The sequence below is a fragment of the Panthera uncia genome, chromosome B1 (assembly GCF_023721935.1).
Source record: "Panthera uncia isolate 11264 chromosome B1, Puncia_PCG_1.0, whole genome shotgun sequence".
NCBI classification, from domain to species: domain Eukaryota; kingdom Metazoa; phylum Chordata; class Mammalia; order Carnivora; family Felidae; genus Panthera; species Panthera uncia.
The window spans coordinates 172,896,189-172,917,998 of record NC_064811.1 but is presented as its reverse complement, the minus strand read 5'-3'; the positions used below and the strand labels follow the sequence as shown (position 1 = coordinate 172,917,998).

The 21,810-nt window shown below is 42.3% G+C and overlaps 1 protein-coding gene across 1 annotated transcript in view; it reads right to left on the bottom strand.

Moving 5' to 3' along the window:
- GSR (glutathione-disulfide reductase) overlaps positions 1 to 20,515 on the bottom strand; it is a 45,409-nt gene extending 24,894 nt beyond the window's left edge. Inside the window, exons 1-4 of the mRNA XM_049631660.1 lie at positions 20,132 to 20,515; positions 5,451 to 5,477; positions 2,195 to 2,283; positions 961 to 1,030 (exon numbers count right to left, since the gene is read on the bottom strand). Coding sequence (XP_049487617.1) covers positions 961 to 1,030; positions 2,195 to 2,283; positions 5,451 to 5,477; positions 20,132 to 20,431 — 486 coding nt within the window. The 5' untranslated portion in view covers positions 20,432 to 20,515. The remainder of the gene's footprint in view (positions 1 to 960; positions 1,031 to 2,194; positions 2,284 to 5,450; positions 5,478 to 20,131) is intronic.
- Between the last annotated feature and the right edge of the window lie 1,295 nt (positions 20,516 to 21,810).

The following is a 21,810-nucleotide window of genomic DNA, read 5'->3' as shown; positions in this document are numbered from 1 at the left end:
ACTAAGAATCTACAGATTGAAATATAATCCAAGCTGTGCAGAAATCTTAGAAACTGCAAAGTGAAACCACAAAGGCAAACAAAGGGTGGTGGGAAATATGCTGTCAAGAAAAAGCACAGCTGGAAGGTGCACCATTTATCAATGCCACCAGCAGTCCCGAGTTGAAGAAGTACGACACCTAAGCACTAAAGCAGAAAAAGCCTCAGACTAACAAAGGACCATATAGATTTGCTAAAGGCAAACACACCCTTGCCCAGTGTTCTTAGGCAGAGTAATCAGACTTCGTTCACAGAAGCAACTGTCTGAACCATAATTTGGTCTGTTGAGCAGATCTAGTCACCAAGGACGAGGTTGCTGTGAACAAATGAACGACAGCTTTCCAGCCAGACGGTACTTCTGATTTTAATGAATTAACTAGCATATTGTTGTGTACATCAGTCTCTTGTGTTTTTGGTTTCTGGAACTAACTGGAGGGCCAGACCTACTCAAGGTACAGCCATGCTGTGACACCTGGTCCACCAATCATAGCATGCACTGCCCGCTCTGTAGAAAAAAGACTGGCCAGGGGTGCCTGGGTGGCTCAGTCGGTTAAGTGTCCGACTCTTGATTTCAGTTCAGGTCACGATTTCACAGTTTTGTGGGTTCAAGCCCCGCATTGCTTGACATGTTGACTACACAGAGCCTGCCTAGGATTCTCTGTCTCTGTCTCTTTCTCTGCCCCTTCCCCACTTGCACTCAGTCTCTCTCAAAATAAATAAATTAAAAAAAAAAGAAAAAAGAAAAAAGACTGGCTTACTGAGACATACACTTCTGTTCTGGGCAGGTCAACCTAAAATCATTAATTGCAAAAGAAAGAAAAGAAACAAGAGATATGTGCGAAGGTTGTGTTTTTGTCTGGTCAGATTAGTAGCATACTCCAACAAAGAATAGCTCCTTCTTCAGAGTTCCCAGCACACTCACCTTGGTTAGGTTATTTTGATAGATGGTATTCAGGCGGCTCACATAGGCATCACGCTTTTCCTTTATAACACTGTAATGAAACTTAAGTCAGTACTGAGAAACAAAATTCTCTTCTTTCAGTTAGTGAGTAGGGCACCTGTCCCTGAACGCCCCTATCAGCAGAGAATGACACACACACAGAAGAGTCAATAAGAACCCCATGAGTGAGTATCTCTGAAGGCAGTCACCCCTTTCCCTGCCAAATGCAGAGAACCCTCATTCTACTCCAAGGAAAATGTTCGGTAGACACCCACAATATGTAAATGTTTTTCTGCAAAGAAGATAAGGACAGCTGCTTTGGCACAGTGCGTAAGTACTTGGTGGCCACTCAATAAATATTTGTTGAATAAATGAATGATTTTGCTAAAATTCTGAAAATTTGATGGCTTCTACATGTTTATGGCAGTTCCTTAAAAAGTTAAACACAGAATTGCCATTTGACCCAGCAATTTCATTTCTAGGTACAGACCTAGAAGAAATGAAACCAGGGATTTGTAGGTCAAGCATTATTCACAGTAGATAAAAGGTGAAAACAACCTAGAAGTCCCCTGAAGGATGAATGAATAGACAAAATGTGGTATGCACACAAGGGACTAGTATGCAGCCTTAAAAAGGAATGAAACTCTGAAACATGTCACAACATGCATGAATTCTGAAAACATTATGCTAAGTGAAATAAGCAGGGGGTAAAAGAACAAATATCATACAAAGTACCTAAAACAGGCAAATTCATAGAGACAGAAAGTACACGAGTGATACCAGGGGCTGGAGGGAGGAGCTGAGGAGGTATTGTTCAATGAACACATTGTTTCTGTTCTGAATGGTGGAAAAGTTCTCAAAATGGATGGTGGTGATAGCTGTACAACACTATGAATATAACTTAATGGCCCTGTACTGACAACTTAAAAATAGCTAAAATGGACTTTGTGTATTTGAAAACCATTTTATTGAGGTACAACTGACATACAAAAAACAGTACATATTTCCTATATATAACTTGGTGAGTTTAGAGATAAGTATGTATCTCTAAAACCATCATCACAATTAAGGCCACAAATATAGCCATCACCTCCAAAAGCTTATGTTATATATACTTTACCACAGGAACATCCTCCCAAAAAAGTTTATGGCTCATTTAATTATGAAAGAAAAATATTAATATTGGTAAACAGAACCTCTAAGCATTAACACTTACCGCCAATTGAATTTACTCTCACAACTTTGAAAGCCATAATCAACATGATCGTGCATGAATTCAGAATGGACAGCCGTGTTCCACATTACCTGTAAAAAAAAAAAAAAAAAAAAAATCCCCCAACAACAGTAGTGCATGAGTCCTGAGGAAAAAAAGAAATCATGCACAAAAGGTAACCACATAAAAGCAGATAAAAATACTGAATTTTAAAATAAAAACAAAAGTAAACATTTTTTTATGTCTATTAAAATTTAATAGTGAAATTATCTTCCAAGGTGTTTATAAAAATTAACGTCCCTACCAAGTCTGTGTAAGAGGATTCTTTTTCCACATTTTCACAAACACATAATACTGTTCTTTTTTTTTTTTTTTTGGATTGTTAAATAGTGTCCTACTTTTATTTTTTTTTTATCCAATATATGAAATTTATTAAAAGTAAACATTTTAAAAGAGAAAGTTCAGAAATATGACCAGACAGGTTTTATAGGGAGGCTACTGAAATGTTGGGGGATATTACTTCTATTAACTCCCTATTTTATAAACTCTATAAAAGCAGGATGTTATAAGACTCATAGTCCTTCCAGTAAAATTTATTACTGCTTACACCCTCTTTTTAACTTTCAGACTTCCTGAAGCCCTGTCTTTGTGATTGGTGCTAGGAAACTGAATTGCATCTGTAGCTTTAAAGTAATTTAGAAGATGCTCTGAGATAAAGATGAGGACTGAAAACCTTAAGAGAATAAATCCCTATCACACACTCAGTACCTATGAACATGTCCTTGTAACGATGTGTGTAATTAGACATCTGGAACTCAAAGATTTGTTGCACATTTCTGTGGAATGCAGCCTGAAATCTGTAAAGGCCTTTTATGCCAACTCATCATCAAGGTAACAGAATACAAGATAGCATCCAGAACTCTATATGACAAACTATCAGTTTTCTTTGTCAGACAAGCCTGAGACTCCATTTTTGACAAGTCTTTGATTCCTTCTTTGTACCGTTCTCTTTATGCCTAAAAATGAAGAACTGATGGCCCTGCTGGATTCTGTTGTTGTTGTTGTTTTTTTTTTAATATATATATATTTTTTTAACGTTTATTTACTTTTGAGACAGAGAGAGACAGAGCATGAACGGGGGAGGGTCAGAGAGAGAGGGAGACACAGAATCCGAAACAGGCTCCAGGCTCTGAGCTGTCAGCACAGAGCCCGACGCGGGGCTTGAACTCACAGACCGTGAGATCATGACCTGAGCCAAAGTCAGACGCTTGACCGACTGAGCCACCCAGGTGCCCCTGTTTTTTTTTTTTTTAAGTTTATTTTTATTTATCCTGAGAGAGAGATAAAGAGCAAATGAGGGAGTGGCAGAGAGAGATGGAGACAGAATCCCAAGCAGGCTCCGGCTGTCAGCCCAGAGCCCAATGCAGAGCTCAAACTCACGAACTGTGAGATCATGAACTGAGCCGAAGAAAGAATTAGATGCTTAACCCACCAAACCACCCAGGCGCCCTGTTTATTTTTTAATTGAGGTGAAACTCATTTAATATAGCATTAACCATTTTATCTGCTAGATGGTCTATCTTAATGCACATGAAAGGTTTCTTAGTACTACAAAATAAAATAGGTTATTTTAAGAAACATTGCTATAGGGGCGCCTGGGTGGCTCAGTCAGTTGGGCGTACAACTTCAGCTCATGTCATGATCTCACAGTTCATGAGTTCAAGCTCTGCATCAGGCTGTCTGCTGTAAGCTCGGAGCCTGCTTTGGATCCTTTGTCTCCTTCATTCTCTGCCCCTTCCCTGCTCTCGCTCTCTCTCTCAAAATAAATAAATAAACAAACAAACAAACATTAAACAAAAAATTTTTAAAAGAAAAGAAACATCACTATACCTCATCTCCTCATGAGGGGCAATATTTATTTACTTCCAACTTGTATTATGTATGATGCTATAGCCTCAAACACTCTCTGGAGAAGGTGCTGTATATGAACCACATTGGGCTTCTAGGCTCATCCTAATGAGGGTAGTAGCAGGCCTACCCATCTGATTCCTTCTGTGCTGCTACCCCACTCTACCCTCCTGGAGGGAAGTTACTCTAGGCTTCAACCTGTTCTAGAAAACAAGAGGCAATTACCAACTGATCTTTAAGAATGCAAAAGCACTTTGAAGTCAGTAGAGCCCTATGAAAATATAAGGTAAATGTCCTGCACATGTGATCATAATAGAAGGAATAAATGAAACATAATATATGGCAACAGGGGCGCCTGGGTGACTCCGTCAGTTATGTGTCCAACTTCAGCTCATGTCATGACCTCATGGTTTGTGAGTTCAAGCCCTGCATCGGGCTCTGTGTTGACAGCTTGGAGCCTGGAGCCTGCTTCGGATTCTGTGTCTCCCTCTCTGCTTCTCCCCTGTCTCTCTCTCTCTTTCTCTCAAAAATAAATACTTAAATAAATGTTTTTAATATATTGGAACAAAATATTACAAATTCAGGCCACTATGCCCAGGTAATATTTTTAAATAATGAGGTAGTGCCTATTAATGGATTAACTACCATAACTGGTTTAAACTACATAAAACTACCTTATAACTGATATACATAATTCATATATCATAACTGCATGACTTCAATTAGAACAGATTCCAGAATCTAAGACTAAGAAAAAAAAATAACAGAGGAACTGTCCCACAGCAAAAGGGAAACTTTCCTATGATTAAAAAACACCTACCCACACTAGGGAACAGATTACAAAAAACCCTCCTGGAATTACTCTCTGTTATGTGTCACTGATGAGATTAGGAATATTTGCTTACCTGTTACCAAAAAAACACCAATTTAGAATGTAATCTCAGTAACAAAAGGTTGTCATCTGGGATTATAACATGTTTTGAAAGTACATTCAAATATGGAGTAAAATTATTTGCAAGTATAAGCAAGATGCAGCTTTGGAAATAAGAACTGCCATTTCTTCCTCTTCGTCACAGGTAAAGGACAAGTTCATTCAATGTAATCTGTACCACAGATACTAGGAGCAATATCACCACAGGTAAGCGAATCCATGAGGCTACAGAATTGAATAAGAATACTTTAGAAGATTCCATTCAGTAATTTAGATTGAGAAAAAACAATTCTGTGCAGATGACCAGTCCTAACTACTAGACCTAGATATAATCTCATTCACTCACTCAAAAGAAATAAATCAATGCATTGCTTTATCAAATATGTGAAAGGAGTGTGGAAGAAGAAATAAAAATTCTACCTTTTTGGGTACACATCCAACATTCACCTAAAAAAAAAAAAAAGGACAAATTTTAAGAATATTAAACCATCAAACAAACCTGAAAGAAATGAACCCCAAGCATCAACCCAGGAGGCTTCCTTAAGTTCTAAGTCAAATTTACAGTACTTCCTTTTTTCTACTATGGAGTTAGAAAAGATATGAATATTCTTTTTCATATCTTGATGAGGCAGAGAATTTTAGTCATTAACATTTTTTCAAGAAAAGCAGTCACTGAGAAAGAGGGGGAAATAATTCCATGTCCAGGGGCTATGCAGTGCAGGGACCGTATCAGTAGGGAGGCGGCCAAAGCCTAAGCTTGCACAGAACCCAGAAGGAGAAAGCAGAAGAGAAATAGCAGAGGAGGTAAGAAAACCCACCAGCTGAATAAGGGCAACTGAAACATCTGAGCAGCTATTCTAGGGGATTTCTGGGAGACTTATCATGGCATATGCTGGGTAAAACATTCAGAATGCCCCTCTGAAAAAAATCTCTAGCTGAAATCTACATAACTTTTCAGGACCAAAGGATAATGAAGAATCAAACAATAAGGTTCATCCATGCTATTGTATATATATGTGTGTGTGTGTGTGTCCATGTATATATGCTTGCAGAGACAGACCACAAATTTGATTCTTTTTTTTTTAAAGAAATTATTTTTTTAACATTTATTTATTTTTGAGAGAGCGAACAGGGAAGGGGCAGAAAGAAAGGGAGAGAGAGAGTCCTAAGCAGGCTCTGCGATCATAGCGTGGAGCCAGACACAGGGCTCCAATCTCATGAACTGAGAGATTATTACCTGCGCCGAAATCAAGAGTAGGATGCTTAACCAACTGAGCCATCCAGGCACCCCCACACATTTGATTCTTAGTCTTCTAACAGCCAAAACACAAAGGAAAACACAGATAGTTCTAAGATTTCACATAAAAACTAAGCAGCTGTTTTCAGAAAACAACTATTCGTACCCTTTATAGAGAAATTCTTCCCAGCAGTCCATGCAAACAAGCTGTGATATATGTTTACATATAAATTTTTGTTTAGATCTGTTTATTTCCTTTGATCACATGCTAAAATTTATAATATGAGGGGAAAAGCTAGGTTAAGAGTAAGACTAATTAGAATATAGACCGTAATTAGAGACCCCTCAGCTCTGGAAATCTGCCATGTAATGTATATTCTAGATACCCTTTAACCTTATAAATACTGACTGGGAAGTGTTGGTGACGTGTTGGCCACTACAACAAAGTTAGGAGATTTAAGTGAGGTCTCAACTGCAGATCCTTTAAAAAAAAATCAGCATGCTCACTCCTGTCTATTGACAGAGTAAAGACTGAATATTTAAATACTGGTGCCTTCCAGACACAATTTACATCAGGTGCTTACAGCTCTGCTGATCATGACCATAAGGAACTAGACTCGTTCCCTGTAAGCCCAAAGAATATAAGCCTACATCTTACAGAATATTTTCCGGGCACCCTGGGGTGAAATCTGAACTACATATGCACTTGCCAAGGGACTTTATTTGAAATGCTAGAGTAAAAGAAGCCCGTCCAAATCTCACTGAGACGTGGAATACTTGAAAAACAAGGTCTTAAGAACAGTCACCTTCTATTCCTCTAGCTGTGCTACTTGCTAGCAGCATACCTCCTGCATTTTCATTTTAACACTCTTATTTCCTATTATTCTGCACTCAGGAATTATAAAAGAGTGAGTTATGTTTTGTTTCTATGCAGTTTCAAGTTATCAGTCATCTGGAGGGTTTTTTCCTAGAAAGAGACAAGTCATATACTATCTAGTGGTGGACTTGGATTTTTTTTTTTTTTAATTTTTTAATGTTTATTTATTTTTGAGACAGGGAGAGACAGAGCATGAACAGGGGAGGGGCAGAGAGAGAGGGAGACACAGAATCTGAAACAGGCTCCAGGCTCTGAGCTGTCAGCCCAGAGCCCGACGTGGAGCTGGAACTCACGGACCGCGAGATCATGACCTGAGCCGAAGTCGGACGCTTAACCGACTGAACCACCCAGGCGCCCCTGGACTTGGGATTTTTTTATGAGATTATGCTACAATAAGGAGTCAGAAGGCAACAGAAGTAGGAACTCACAGGATTGAGAGAAGGGTGCAGAATTCAAGCCCAGCAAAATGAAGGACTCACACCTACAGCAGCGTTACAAGCAGGCTATTCAGGAAGCACTTTCTACTAGCAATCAGAATAATGTATGACTTTCTCTCTCACTGTTTCCTATGTGGTAGAGGAAAGGAAGATAGCTGAATCCCAGCTCCATGGTGGCAATGATTTTAGCATCAGACCTGCCTTTTCCAGCTCATTTGGCAGGCGAGGTGCTTCCCAGTCTTTTTTTTTTTTTTTTTTAAAGGCCTGTCTGTCTACGTATTTTTTTTATTTTTAATTGAAGTGTATTTATTTTTGAGACAGAGAGAGAGAGTAGGGGAGGGGCAGAGAGAAAGGGAGAGTAAAGCCTGACTGGAGGCTCAAATTCACTAACTGTGAGATCATGCCCTGAGCTGAAATCAAGAGTTGAGTGCTTAACCTATTTATTTTTTTAATGTTTATTTATTTATGGGAGAGACAAAGCTCACGAGCAGGGGAGGGGCAGAGAGAGAGGGGGAGAGAGAGAGAATCCCAAGCAGGCTCTGTGCTAAACAGATCCTGATGTAGGGACTTGATCCCACGAACTGTAAGATCATGACCTGAGCCAAAATCAAGAGTCAGTTAACCAACTGAGCCACCCAGGCACCCCCTCCCAGTCCCTCTATCCACAACTCTATACCCTGCAGTTCACTCACTAAGAGGCTTCAACAAGGACAGACTACAAAATCGATGTCTCTAAAAGGAGAGATGATCTCAATATACTAAATAAATACACTCCATTTGTCCTATAGTCAACCCTCTCCAACTTCCCAGGAACCTTTAAAAGCAATTGAAATCATCATAAAGCATTAAATGTTCTGAACCACTCTCACACATCATCAATTTACTCATGTACATTTGACACTATTTAAAAAGTTTGGAACATGTTTCTTCTAAGGCCCAAGATGGCCCGACTCACTGGTTTCAAGTGTTATGAATTTGATTTACTTTTTAGAAGTTTCTGCCTTTTTGACTTCTAAAATGTTTTAACTTGCAACTATTCATTCATTTGAAGTACTGATTAAGCATTCACTCGTGCCAGGCATTATGCAAAAAAGAAAGCGCTAAATGGATATAGTTAGTCCCTGCTCTCATGGAGCCTACTACGTCAACCACAGTCTCTCAGCCTATCAGAGCTGCTGGCTCAAGGGGCAGCAGCAGAATCACAACATTTCCTAAAAACCTTGGGCTAGAAATCAGAGGAAGAAAAAGGTGGAAAATGGTGACCTTTTTGGGTCAAAGAGTTTATATTCTAGCACAGTACACTTTGGATCTGTGGTTGGGGCTATGATTTTTTTTTTTTTTTTTTTTTTTTAGAGAGAGCCCTCACACATGCAACCAGGAGAGAAGTAGAGAAAGAAAGAGGGAGAGAGAGAAACCCAAGCAGGTTCCACACTGTCAGCCTGAGCCTGAGGTGGGGCTGGATCTCATGAACCTAACTGTGAGATCATGACCTGAGCTGAAATCAAGGGTCGATGCTTAACCTACTGAACCACCCAGGCAGCCCAGGGCTATGATTGAAGAGCCCATGACCTTGAAATACCACTCACCCTATTTTGGCAGCTCCTAGTAATATGCCTCCAGGACTTTCCAATGGTTTTGGAAACCTAGTTACACTTCAGCACAACACCACAACAACTAGATGCCTCTTTGACTTAGAAGAAAACAGCAATTAGTTACCAACAGAGCTGTGGAAGCCAGGGGTGGAGAGCTATATATAGTCATGCTTCTTATTCTCTAGCTGATGAGTACATGAGTACATTCGGTTGGCAGAAAGAACACAAGTCTAGAGGCAGACAGACATGAGTTTGAATCCCAACCTTCCCTCCCACTTACTGCTGTTGGTGGGTAGGTTTCTAAATCTCTTAAGCTCAGTTTCTTATTCAATAAAATGGAAATGGTAATACATGATAGAGGTTTTGAGAAGATTCGAGAGATAATGCATTAAAAAAAGCACCTCTTTTCTAATTTATGATAGATCTGATGATGACACTGATGCTTCTGAATTATTTCTGCAGACTGCTGGATCCCCAACTTCACAAAAGGCTTACTGGAAAGAGAGGAGATAAATGCCCCGGGTGGCTTGCTCCCTTTCAGGAACAAATAAACTGGTGGCAGAAAGCTTGCCTCCCAGACTGAGACACCAGGGTGATGGGTTCTCAGGGTTTTGACTGCCCAGGGGTACCCACAGCTGGTAAGACCTGAAACATACAATACTTTTCACCTGGCAAATTCCCCTGCAGAGCCCTCATTCCCCAGGGGGGCATTAACCAGTGATAAGCCTCAGAGCACTCCTGACTACACTCAACGCCAGAGACACTCCAGTAGCCTTGCCTCCTTCGCAGTCTTAACAAGAACTCCCTATCCCCACCTCGTGTTCAGAAGCCCATTCAGTTGGTCGGCCAGCACTGGCTCACAGTGAAGACAGGGGCCTCTCCTGACAGGGACAGAACATGTGAAGAATCTGATGATACATGTGGAAAAACTCAGGAGCTTCACCATTTTTCTAGGCCAGCCCCTCTCACCTTCAACTCTGCTTAGATAGGTAAAAAAAACTTCACATTGCCCATGTCGATGGATTCAATCCATTAACAGTTGCACCTGTCAAAAAATGTCACCTGCACTCGATAGTAAATTTCCTTCTTCTGGTTCCCCGCTTCTGTCTTTTACCCCAGAGTTGCCTAAAGTTTCCTGTTTTCCTCTTTTGCATCCCACAATCTAGTTCAAGACTGGTCTGAGGAAGGAGCATGTAGAATATGACGGACAAATCATCATCCACTAAGCAAAACCCTATCACTTCATCAACTCATTCTTTCAGCAACTCCATACTGAATACCTACTTAGTGCATGACTGACTGTTCTAGGGGTTGGAATATGTAGGCGACCAGAACAAAGATCTCTTTGTTGAGTTTCATCAGCTTTACACCTGCAGTGACTAAATAAGACCACTTGGCCCTGTGCCTATACAACTCTGACACCAATTCTGAAGTGTGTGCTTCTTCCACACCATCAGGCAATTAACTCAATTCTGACACTATCTACCTGGAGACAGCATCAGCTCCCACAGGTTGAGGGCTCAGTCTTCCTGCCTCCTGCCCCTACTTCAGAGGCCAATCTCAAGTCCAGCAGTCACCTGTGCTTTCGACCAGCTCTTGGAGGTTCTGACAACCCTCTTCTTGGGCTGGATTAATTGCGAGTGGCTCATGGAAATCAGAGGAACATTTTATTTACTAGATTACCAGCTTATTATAAAAGGATATAACCTTGGAACAGGCAGGTGGAAGAGATGCATAGGGCAAGGTATGTGGGAAGGCGTGGAGCTCCCACGGATACACCACCTCCCCTAGTCTCCATGTGTTTGCCAACCTAGAAGCTTTCTGAACCCCATCCTTTCGGTTTTTACTGAAGCTCCTTTTTTTTTTTTTTTTAAATGTTTAGAGAGAGAGAGAGCACACATGAGCAGAGGAGGGGCAGAGTGAGGGAGAGAGAGAATCCTAACCAGGCTCCCCACAGAGCCCGACGTGAGGCTCAAACTCATGAACTGGGAGATCATGGCCTGAGCCAAAACCAAGAGTCGGATGCTCAACGGAATGAGCCACCCCTGAGGAAGCTTCTCTTACACAGGAATGATTGATTAAGTCATTGACCACTAGTGATTGATTCAACCTCCAGGTCCTCTTCCTCCTCCCCTCCCAAGAGGCCAGGGGGGATGGGCATGAAATCCTAAGCCTCAAATCATAAGGTTGGTTCTCCAGACAACCAGCCCTCATCCTTAGTTCTTTCCAAAAGTCACCTCATTAACACCATTATCTCCTGCCCCCTCACCAAAAGAAATTGATCTATGATCCTACAGCCTAATTTAATATCAAATGTTGCAACACCCAGTGAATAAATGGTTATCAATTATGACTGACTGGAATCCACTTACAAATGCCCAAGGTCTTTATATAAAATTCCTTTAATCCCACTCTACAAGAAACACTCTCTGTTATAACTTGTTCAAAGTACCTTTTATGAAGAGTAAAACCCTGTGAGGGATTCAGAGCCAGGCTTTCTTTTCTGGCCTGGCAGATTCAGGCAGATTTAGGCAGACAGCTCAACAGTATTATACTAAACCTGGTACAAAAAAATTAAACAATCGACAGGGTAAATCAAAAGACCAATTTCAACATTAGGATTTGCCTACTTCAACTAACCCCACCCTTTCCGATCATTCCTTTATTTAGCACTTGTGAACATAGGTGTGCCACACTTTATGAAACTCTAAACCCACAAAACAAACTAGGGTAATTTTCTGGTTTTGAGGACTGTCAGTACTGAAGGTATGATCTCCTTTTTGTAAATATCCATTTAAAAATGCATGCTCAGGGGCCCCTGAGTGGCTCAGTTAGTTAAGCATCCAACTCTTGATTTTGGCTCGTGGTTTATGAGAATGAACCCTGCATCGGGCTTTGTGCTAACAGCACACAGCTTGCTTGGTATTCTCTCTCTCTCTCTCTCTCTCTCTCCCCCTCCCCTGCTCATGCTTTTTCTCTCAAAATAAATAAACACTAAGAAAAATAAAAATGCATGCTCAACCTTGGGACATTATACTAAAATAAGGGAAATAAGCCAAATACTGCATGATTCCGCTTATATGATATCTATTTTAAGTAATGTCTACATCCAACATGAGGCTTAAACTTACAACCCCAAGATCAAGAGTCACATGCTCCACCAACTAAACTAGCCAGGTGCCCCTGAGATATCTAAAATAGTCACATTCATAGAACCAAAGAACGGAATGGTGGTTGCCAGGATCTAGGCAGGGGTGGGAGAGGAATGGGAAGTTACTAATCAACAGGCACAAATTTTCAGTCAAGCAGGATGAGTAAGTTCTAGAGATCCCGATGTACCACATTGTACCTATAGTCAATAATACCGTACTGTATGCTTAAAAATCTGTTAAGAGAGATTTCGTGTCAAGTGAAAGCTTTAAAAAAGCATGTTTTAGCCTTATGGAGATAGACATCATAATATCAAAGTGCACACTATCACCTTCAAGTTAGGTTGACTTACATGTTGCTAAGTAATGGTTTTCAGCCTAGATAAATACAGTCTTCTGAGCAGCCTGTTTCTCAGGCATCTTAAAACCTCCACTTCTGCTGGCATCTCCAATTGGCACCATACAGCACAGTTCACAGCGACATTAATAATCAAGAACTTTACTAGGTACAATCTTCCAGTTATAAAATAAGTAAGTCATGGAGATGTAATGTATAGCATGGTACCTATAGTTGATATTACTATATTGCATTTTTGGAAGTTGCTAAGAGAGTAGATCTTAAAAGTTCTTATCACTGGGGCACCTAGGTGGCTCTCAGTTGGTTAAGTGTCTGACTCTTGATTTCAGCTCAGGTCATGATCTCACAGTTCATGACTTAAAGCCCCACATCGGGCTCTTCACAGACAGCACAGAGCCTGCTTGGGATTCTCTCTCTCCCCCTCTCTCTGCCCCTCTACCGCTCATGTGCATGTGCTCTCTCTCTCTCTCTCAAAATAAATAAACATTTTTTAAAAAGTACTTATCACAAGAAAAAAAGATTTGCTACTATGTATGGTGACAAGGTTAACTAGGCTTCTGGTGGTGATCATTTCAGTTACACAAATACGGAATCATTATGCTGTACACCTAAACTAATGCAATGTTCTATGTCAACTATACCTCAATTTAAATAAAAAAGAAAAGAAGGGGTTTGTCCTGGTAATCAACCCTTACTACCTACCCAACTCTGATTGGTGAGAACCACATGCCTATACCACAAGAACCCAGTTACTTTATCACAGAATCCATACACTCAGCAAGAACACTGGAACATGTGCTCCCACAGGCCCTGGGGCAAAGGGAATAGTAAGCTAGAAAGAATTTTTCCTCAAGTGAACTCTTCCCACGTCTGCGTAGGCAGAGAACTGAACCGCAGATACAAAGCTCCCAGAAGGTTCTCTTTCACCTTGGCTTTTGTCAATCTTTGCATTTCTCCTTGGTCTACATTTGATCATGAGAGAAGTACTACATTTTAACTTTTCGGAGATGCCAAAAGCTGAATTCAAAGATCATCTACTTTTCTGCCCCGAGAAATGACTTAATTGCAGTAGGCAATAAGAGATTACTATCTTTAATTGAATTCTAGGAAAAAAATAGAGGATTTCTTTCAGCTTCCCACTTTTAGCATCTAATCTAATACCTTAGTACTACAGTTTTGTTTTTTGTTTTTTTTTGTCTGATGGAGAAAAATAAAGATGAATTTAAAGATGGAATCATATTATTAGAGCTACACATGCCTCTTGACCTGGTTTAGCCATTAGAAGTTTAGTAGCAACCCTGGTCCCTCTTGCTTCTTTCACTATGAACTAAAGGAGATCAGAACATGCCACCCCAAAATATGCTATTTTGGCATACAGATTTTGAGCTGAAGATAATTAAAAAAGAGCAAAGGAGGACCTCTCTGCCACCTCCCTTTCCGCTTAAAAGCAAGGCAGAAATCTCCCTTTGTGAAGGTGTCCCCGACCCCTCTCCTGTACCAGGAGGAGAACCCTTATCACTAAAAATGGAAAGACAGCAAAGCAGAATCTGCACCAAAAAAACCTTATTAAAGTAACCTTTATCTTCTATTAGTTTCCCTCACATATTTACCTTCCCACAATTTACTGTTCCTAGAAGCCCAAACCCCCTTTCCTTTGTCTAGTCACTTCTCCACAATTTATCACGCTTTCTTATATTGATATCAAGCTCCCAGGCCTAAGTGCTCCTTTTCCCCCACTACTTCTCTGTGACAGTCCCACGTGCATGAGAAATAAACCCCTATTAATCTGCTTCTTGTTGGTCTGATTTGCAGATTCCAGCTATTGAACCTCAGAGGATAGAAGAAAAGTTTTTCCTCCCCTAGACAACACAATATGGGGCAAAGTCATCTCATACCTGAACTTAACAGCTTAAAAAATTCTGTCAAAGAAAAGATGAATTCTTAAGTACATGAACACACATCACTCATCTTGAAAATAGAAGTCTCCTTGGAAGGGGCCTACTCTATCAGATCACAGAATTAAAAAGGGGGGAAAAAAAGCCTCCTAGAAAAGAAAGAAAGACTGGGCACCTGGGTGGCTCAGTCGGTTGGCTGTCTGACTTCAGCTCAGGTCATGATCTCACGGTTCGTGGGATCGAGCCCCATGTCGGAATCTGCTCTGACAGCAGGGAGCCTGCTTGAGATTCTCTCTCTCTCCCTCTCTCTCTGCCCTCCCATGCTCTCTCTCTCTCAAAAATAAACATAAAAAAGATTTATAATAGAAAAGGAAGACTGAAGAAGAGTCAGAAAATCAAGATAAATAGTCATACTGTATAGACAACCTTGGAGGCATAAAATTATGAAACCAGGAAATGACTCCAGGACCAAATTAATTGTCATCTAACCCACACAATTATCAGGATTCACCAGATTCATCCTAATGCTTCATACAGTCCCTTCTTTGTATGAAGGCCTTACCATTGTGTCTGGCTCATGTTACGCCAAAATCACAAAATCAGAATGTAGCTCTTTAGGGGCGCCTGGGTGGCTCAGTTGGTTAGCGTCTCACTCTTGATTTTAGCTCAGGTCATGATCCCAGGGTCATGGGATCTAGCCTGCATTGGGCTCCACTCTGAGCATGGAGCCTGCTTGAGAGTCTCTCTCTCCCTCTGCCCCTCTCCCTGCTTGTGTTTTCTCTCTCTCTCAAACAAACAAACAAACAAACAAAAAATAGAGTACTTTAAAAATACATCTTTGAGGCTTCACCCTACATCTACTAAATCAGGAGCTATGAAGTGAAGACCTATGTGGTAGACTATTTAACTAAGTGTTTTTGGAGTAAATGATGTTTGGTTCCTAAGCAGGAAGGGTCATAAGTTTCCTCCCCTGTAGTAAAGAACAATGCCTAAACAGGTTCAACAAGTCACAGTTTACTCCACATAAATACACCAAAGCTATAGTTTCTGATGGCTAGGCCACCAATTCCAGAGGTTATACTATGCTTGGTTTGTTTTCAACCACATTTTAGCTGGCACTCAGCTTCTCAGTAAAGTGAGGTTGCTGAACCAGAACAATGCTTCCCAAATTCCTACAAGGATCTGTGTAAGTCTAATCCTTTTTTTTTTCTTTTTAGTTTATTTTTTATTTTGAGAGAGAGAGAGTGTGTGTGCAAGTTGGGAAGGGGCAGAGAGGGAGAGAGAGAGAATCCCAAGCAGGCGCCACACTCAGTGTGGAGCCCGACGTGGGGCTTGAACTCACAAACCATGATATCATGACCTGAGTCGAAGTTGGACACTTACCCAGCTCAGCCACCAGGTACCCGTGTGAGTCTAATCCTTAAAAAAATGAAAATAATAGGGTCCATGTAGGGTTTCATAAAGCTAAAAGTATTCAATTTAAAGCACTGTCCTTTACTTGAAATTATAAGCTTCCTACTTGTTATGAAAACGTCATTCTTGATTAAAAAAAAAAAAAGATAGTGATAGAATTTTTTTAAAGGCCATTACCCTAAAAAAAAATTAAGTCAGCAAGCTTATGTTTGTGCTATTTTTTTTAAAACAACGATAGTCTGGGGAGCCTGGGTGGCTCAGTCGGTTAAGTGTCCTGACTTCAGCTCAGGTCACGACCTCACAGTTTGTGAGTTTGAGCCTCAACATCGACATCAGGCTCTCCACTGACAGTGCAGAGCCTGCTTTGGATCCTCCCTCTCATCCTCTCTCTGCCCCTCCCCCCTGGCTCGTGCTGTTTCTCAAAAACAAACATACATTTAAAAAAATAAACTAAACTACAGTCTGACTGGATTAGTGGATCTCCAAAATCACTTCTAGCTTTATCACACCAAGTCTAAACTTCAGTGCAGGAAGGTTTCAAACAGACCAAAACAAAACAAAACGACAAAAAAGCCCTAAAAACAAAAACTTGTTTTTTTAAAAAATTATTACAAAAATATTGCATGGAACTACAATGTAAGCTCCATGAGGACAGGGATTTTTAACTGCTTTGTTTGCTGCTGTGACCCCAGCATTTAAAAAGGTACCTGTATACCTGGAATATGAATTAATAAATGAACAAACAAAAATAAAACAATTAAAAACAAAACACAATCCCACTATCTACAGGAAGTCTAATTTGAAACTTCAGTGTGAATTCATCTACCGCAACTTAAAAAATTCACCAAGCTCCAGAATCAAAATATTTTATTTAGGAAAAAAATGGTTAAGGACACTTCTACTTGACTTCTCCAAGGGACATCTCTCAACAGTACCACTACCATAAACCCACTTTTATTATTGAGTCACTCTCATGCTCAAAAACCCCTCCACACAGTTCACTGTGCTTCCAGAAACTTCATTTTTTAGAAGTAAGCTCTATACCCAACGTGGGGATTGAACTCACCACCCCAAGATCAAAAGTTACATGCTCTAGAGGCACCCAGGTGGCTCAGTCAGTTGTGTCCAACTTCAGCTCGGGTCATGATCTCATAGTTTGTGAGTCTGAGCCCCAAACCGGGCTCTGTGCTGACAGTGCAGAGCCCACTTCAGATCCTCTCCCTCTCCCTCTCTCTCAAAAATAAACGTTAAAAAAAAAAAAAAAAAAAAGTCACATGTTCTACCGACTGAGCCAGCCAAGCCATCCTAGAAACTTCTTTTTTTACTACAATGTACTCATCAGCTTCCTATGTCTTACTTCTATTCTATTAGATACCCTGTGTGCCAATCAAATTCAATTACACAATATATCCTACCTCTCTGCCTTTGCCTCTGACCCTACCCTGTCAAACAATGGTATTTATCCGTTCAAGTTCAGAAAGACACTCTCTCCTTCACAAAATCACTCATCCCATGGTGCCCAGGCAGAAGTGATGATTCCAATTCTTCTCTCAACTACTGTAACTTTTTACCATCAGGAGCAATTAACACTGACCACATCACTTTGGAGTTGACTGTCTACATTTTGCTCCCCCACCATTTTGCAAATTTCCTGTGGGAGGGGACCTTTATCATACAAATGTTTGTATCTAGGGGTGCCTGGGTGGCTCAGTCGGTTAAGTGTCCAACTTTGGCTCAGGTCATGATCTCATAGCTCATGAGCTCGAGCCCCACATCGGGCTCTGTGCTGACAGCTCAGAGCCTGGAGCCTGCTTCGGATTCTGTGTCTCCGTCTCTCCCTGTTCCTCCCCTGCTCACGCTCTCTCTCTCTTTCAAAAATAAACAAACATTAAAACAAACAAATGTTTGTATCTACCCTATTCTCTTGCCAGCCTCAATCCAAGTACTTAGAACTCAGAACACAGGAAATGAAGACATGAACAAATGAAATGATGTGCTTCAGAGGGCCTCCATTTCCCCTACGCCCACTTGGAAATCACTGGACATCAGAAGTTTCTTATTGCAACTATGGATAGCCCAGATAACTGGAATTCTTAAATCTAAACTCACGTCTTGTCGTTATATCTTCTCTGATATTCATCACATACCTACACCCTTCCTTGTAATTCAAAACCGAAAGCCAGTTTGAGAAGAACCCAAATGGAATGTCATGAAAATGTGAAATGAGATTGCCCCCAAGATACCAATGTTTACAGGAAAATAAAACTTGCTGCAGCTGAATGACAGAAGCAAGGCCAGACACGCTATAAGGAAGAAGTAAATGGCCCATTGTCCAGAGCTGTCCTTCGCCTTGTTCTTGGAAGTAGTTCACCTCTTACTGTATTCATATTCCTAACCAGAACCTAGAAATGGGGCGAGCCCCTTTTTGACTAATACCAGTGGAACCAGGCAATGATGATGGATGCCACAAGCTGATCATGACATAATACAGAAGGAAAACTTAGAAAAGTAAAGAGATACGAAGATGAGAAGTTGTCAAGTGCTCGCACCACCTGTCCAGGGGGTCTCACAGTGGCACCCCTCAATCTTTCTGCAGAGACAGACTTCTAAGGGAGTCTGGACTAAGATGTCAAGGTCCAAGTTGACAATCCTTTCCTCCATTCCCACTTTCATTTTGAACATGAATGTTTATTTTTTTATTTAGTTTGGGAGAGAATGAGAGAGGGAGCACACATATGTGCGCACAAGTGAGGGAGGGGGAAACAGTGAGAGAATTTTTTTTTTTTTTAACATTTATTTATTTTTGAGAGACAGAGAGAGACAGTGTGAGCAGGGGAGGGGCAGAGAAAGAGGGAGACAAAGAATTTGAAGCAGGTTCCAAGGCTCTGAGCTGTCAGCACAGACCCAGGGCTCCAACTCACAAACCGCGAGATCAGGACCTGAGCCAAAGTCCGAAGCTTAACGGACTAAGACACCCAGGTGCCCCAAGAGAGAGAGAATGCTCCTCCATGCTCAGGGGAGAGCTGGATGCTGGGCTCCATCTCACAACCATGACATCATGACCTGAGCCAAAATCTAGAGTCCGATGCTTAACCTACTGAGCCACCCACGCGCCCCTTGAACTTGAAAACTGCTTACAGGACAATGGAGTCAGCCCTTTCACAAACTGTCAATTTTGAGTTTCATTTATTACACATATGATTATTGAGCAAGATATTTCGTTAAGGTGATATGAGGTACACAAACACGTGAACCCATCCCTGCCCTTAAGGAGTTCCCAGTATGGTATAATTTAAACATCAGTCTCCAAAAGAATGTGGAGAACCCATCCCCAACCCCAGGTTACTCTTGGATGCAGAATTTTAAATATTAACAGCAAGTTCCTCCCCCAAGTTTTGTAATAGAAAAAGCCACACCAATAGCATGGGGGGAAAAACAACAACAACTATTTTTAATGATAAAGCTTCTCAGTCATAAGATTTACAACCTTCTTTTTGGGGAGCAGTTTTAAAATCCCTCCCTGGCCCAACAAGACAAAATTCTGAGAATTTTTGTAAATCCTACATTAAGGTAACCTGTAGGCAGTGGTTGTCAACCTTGGCTGCAACCAGAATCACCTGTGGAACTTCTAAAAATCCCAAAGCCCAGGCTGCACTTCAGACCAGTGAAATGAGAAGCCATGGGCGTGGAACCTAGGCAGAATTCTTCCAACTCCTTAGGTGATTCGAAAGTGCGGTATATCATTTTGCCCCTGAAGCTGAAAGGAGAGGATCAGGATCTGCATTCCTCAAGGGATGCAGTCCCAGTCCCCAGCCAGCTGCAAGAATACAATACTCTTCCACCTTGAGGAGTAACCACCTACGGTTAACACTGCACCTGGGCAGAAACAGACCTAGGCTCAGCTGTGGGAGGTGCAAGGGAGCCCTATTACACTTTTCTCCTTTAAACCTGCTGGGACCCTGACCTCAGATGCGGGTGGGAAAGCGGAGAGCGCGGCGCTGGGGACCCATCTCCGGACGGACGGACAGCACCAGGAAAAAGGACAGCCTGCCCCAGCACAGCGACGAGAAAGCCGGGCTGCGGGACGCGGCGCTGCGGACGCAGAGGCGCCAGGAGACGCGTGGGCAGGGACCCCGTACTCACGCAAGTGCCGCCCAGCTTGTGGCTCTCCACCACGGCGGCCCTGGCGCCCAGCTCGGCCGCCCTGCGCGCGCTGGCCAGCCCGCCCGAGCCGCCCCCGATCACCAGGTAGTCGTACGAGGCCGCGACGTCTGCGGCGGGCGGCGGGTGTTGCGGCTGCGGCTCCTGCCTGCACGCCATGGCGCGGGAGAGGGCGCGGGCGGGCCGCGGCTGAGGCAGCGGAAAGCGGAGGAGGAAGGCGCGCGCCGCCCGCCGCCAGCTCGGCCCCGCGCTCGCGCTCAGGGACCGGGGCAGCAGGGCCATGCACGCGGAAGTGCACGACGGGGGTGCCCCGCGGGCGGTCCCGAGTAAGGGGGGTTGCCGCGCCCCGGGCAAGCGCAGCCTCACGGTGACTAAGCACCCGGTCCGGGCGCTGGGGGGAGGGGGTTCAGGGGAGGGGTGGGGCTCCCTAGCCACGGCCCGGCGGGCACCGAGGGGGACCCGCCCCCTCCCGCCCCCCTGCGCGCCAGCCGGCAGGCCCTGCCCACAGAGAGCGGGTTAGGGAGATCTCCGCCTTCACCGCAGCACCTAGGATCCCCGCACCCGAAGGGCATCAACCGAATGTATGTTTCTGAAGGCCGGTGGGGCGAGGAAGGATGAACGCCTTGTTTCACTCGGCTTTTCCTGAGCGGGCACCTTAGAAGTTGCCAGTGGCGGCAACTTTTCAAGGAAGGGAGGTTTGCCCTTCACTATTTTGGAGATAGTGTTCTCAAAGTTCGAGTGTTGATTCCTGGGCCTTAATCCAGATCTACTAAATCCGAGTCTCTGGGGGCCAGACCCCAGCAATCTACACTTTAAGCTTTCAGGTGATTCTAAAGCACATTTAGTTTGGGAAACATTGGAATAAATATTTTTGTGAGTCACAGGTTAAGCATAAAGGTAGCACTTTACTCCCTAGCAATAGAGACTGGAGTGTCATTTTAGAATAGCTTGAACCACCAGCAACACCACAGAGGAGTAAGTGGGCTTTAAATTTGAGTGGTGGTAGTCCACCGTCTGCAAGGCTGTGGCCCAGACCACCACCCACAAGGCTGAGAGAGCTCGTTGTAGGTCCAGGAGTGAAGGTCCATGTCACAGAGAAGTGAGCCCAGCACACGGAAGGCGAATGGGAGCTAACTGCATTCCAGTTAAAATGGTATCCAGTTCTTTTTTTTTTTTTTTTTAAGCTTTTTTTCCCCCTGATTAAAAAAGTAATATTGGGGAAGAAAGGAAAATTCTTCAGTACAATGCCACACAATGTAGAAGGAGCAACAGAGTTAGAAAAATCAACATTTTACAACTATTCATAATGATAATTGTGTGATTAAACATAAGTGAATGTTAAAACCACCTGGGTGAAAACTTGATTGGGGGACAGGGAGGAGCTTATTTACACAGTCTTAGAATATGTCCCCACAGATTCCTATTGATCACAAAGGGGAAAAAAAGTAACATTACAGGGACCCAGACACCACCATACCCAAGTGATCAAAGTTGAATATTGTCAGTAATGAGACAGTTGTGGTGTGCCCTGTGATGTGATGCAGTAAGAAGTACACAACTTCATTTATGTAGTATCCCTACTGGAAATCCATAATCTGAATCTAATCATGAGGTAACACTCAGAATAACCCACACTGAGGGGAATTTTACAACAACTAGCC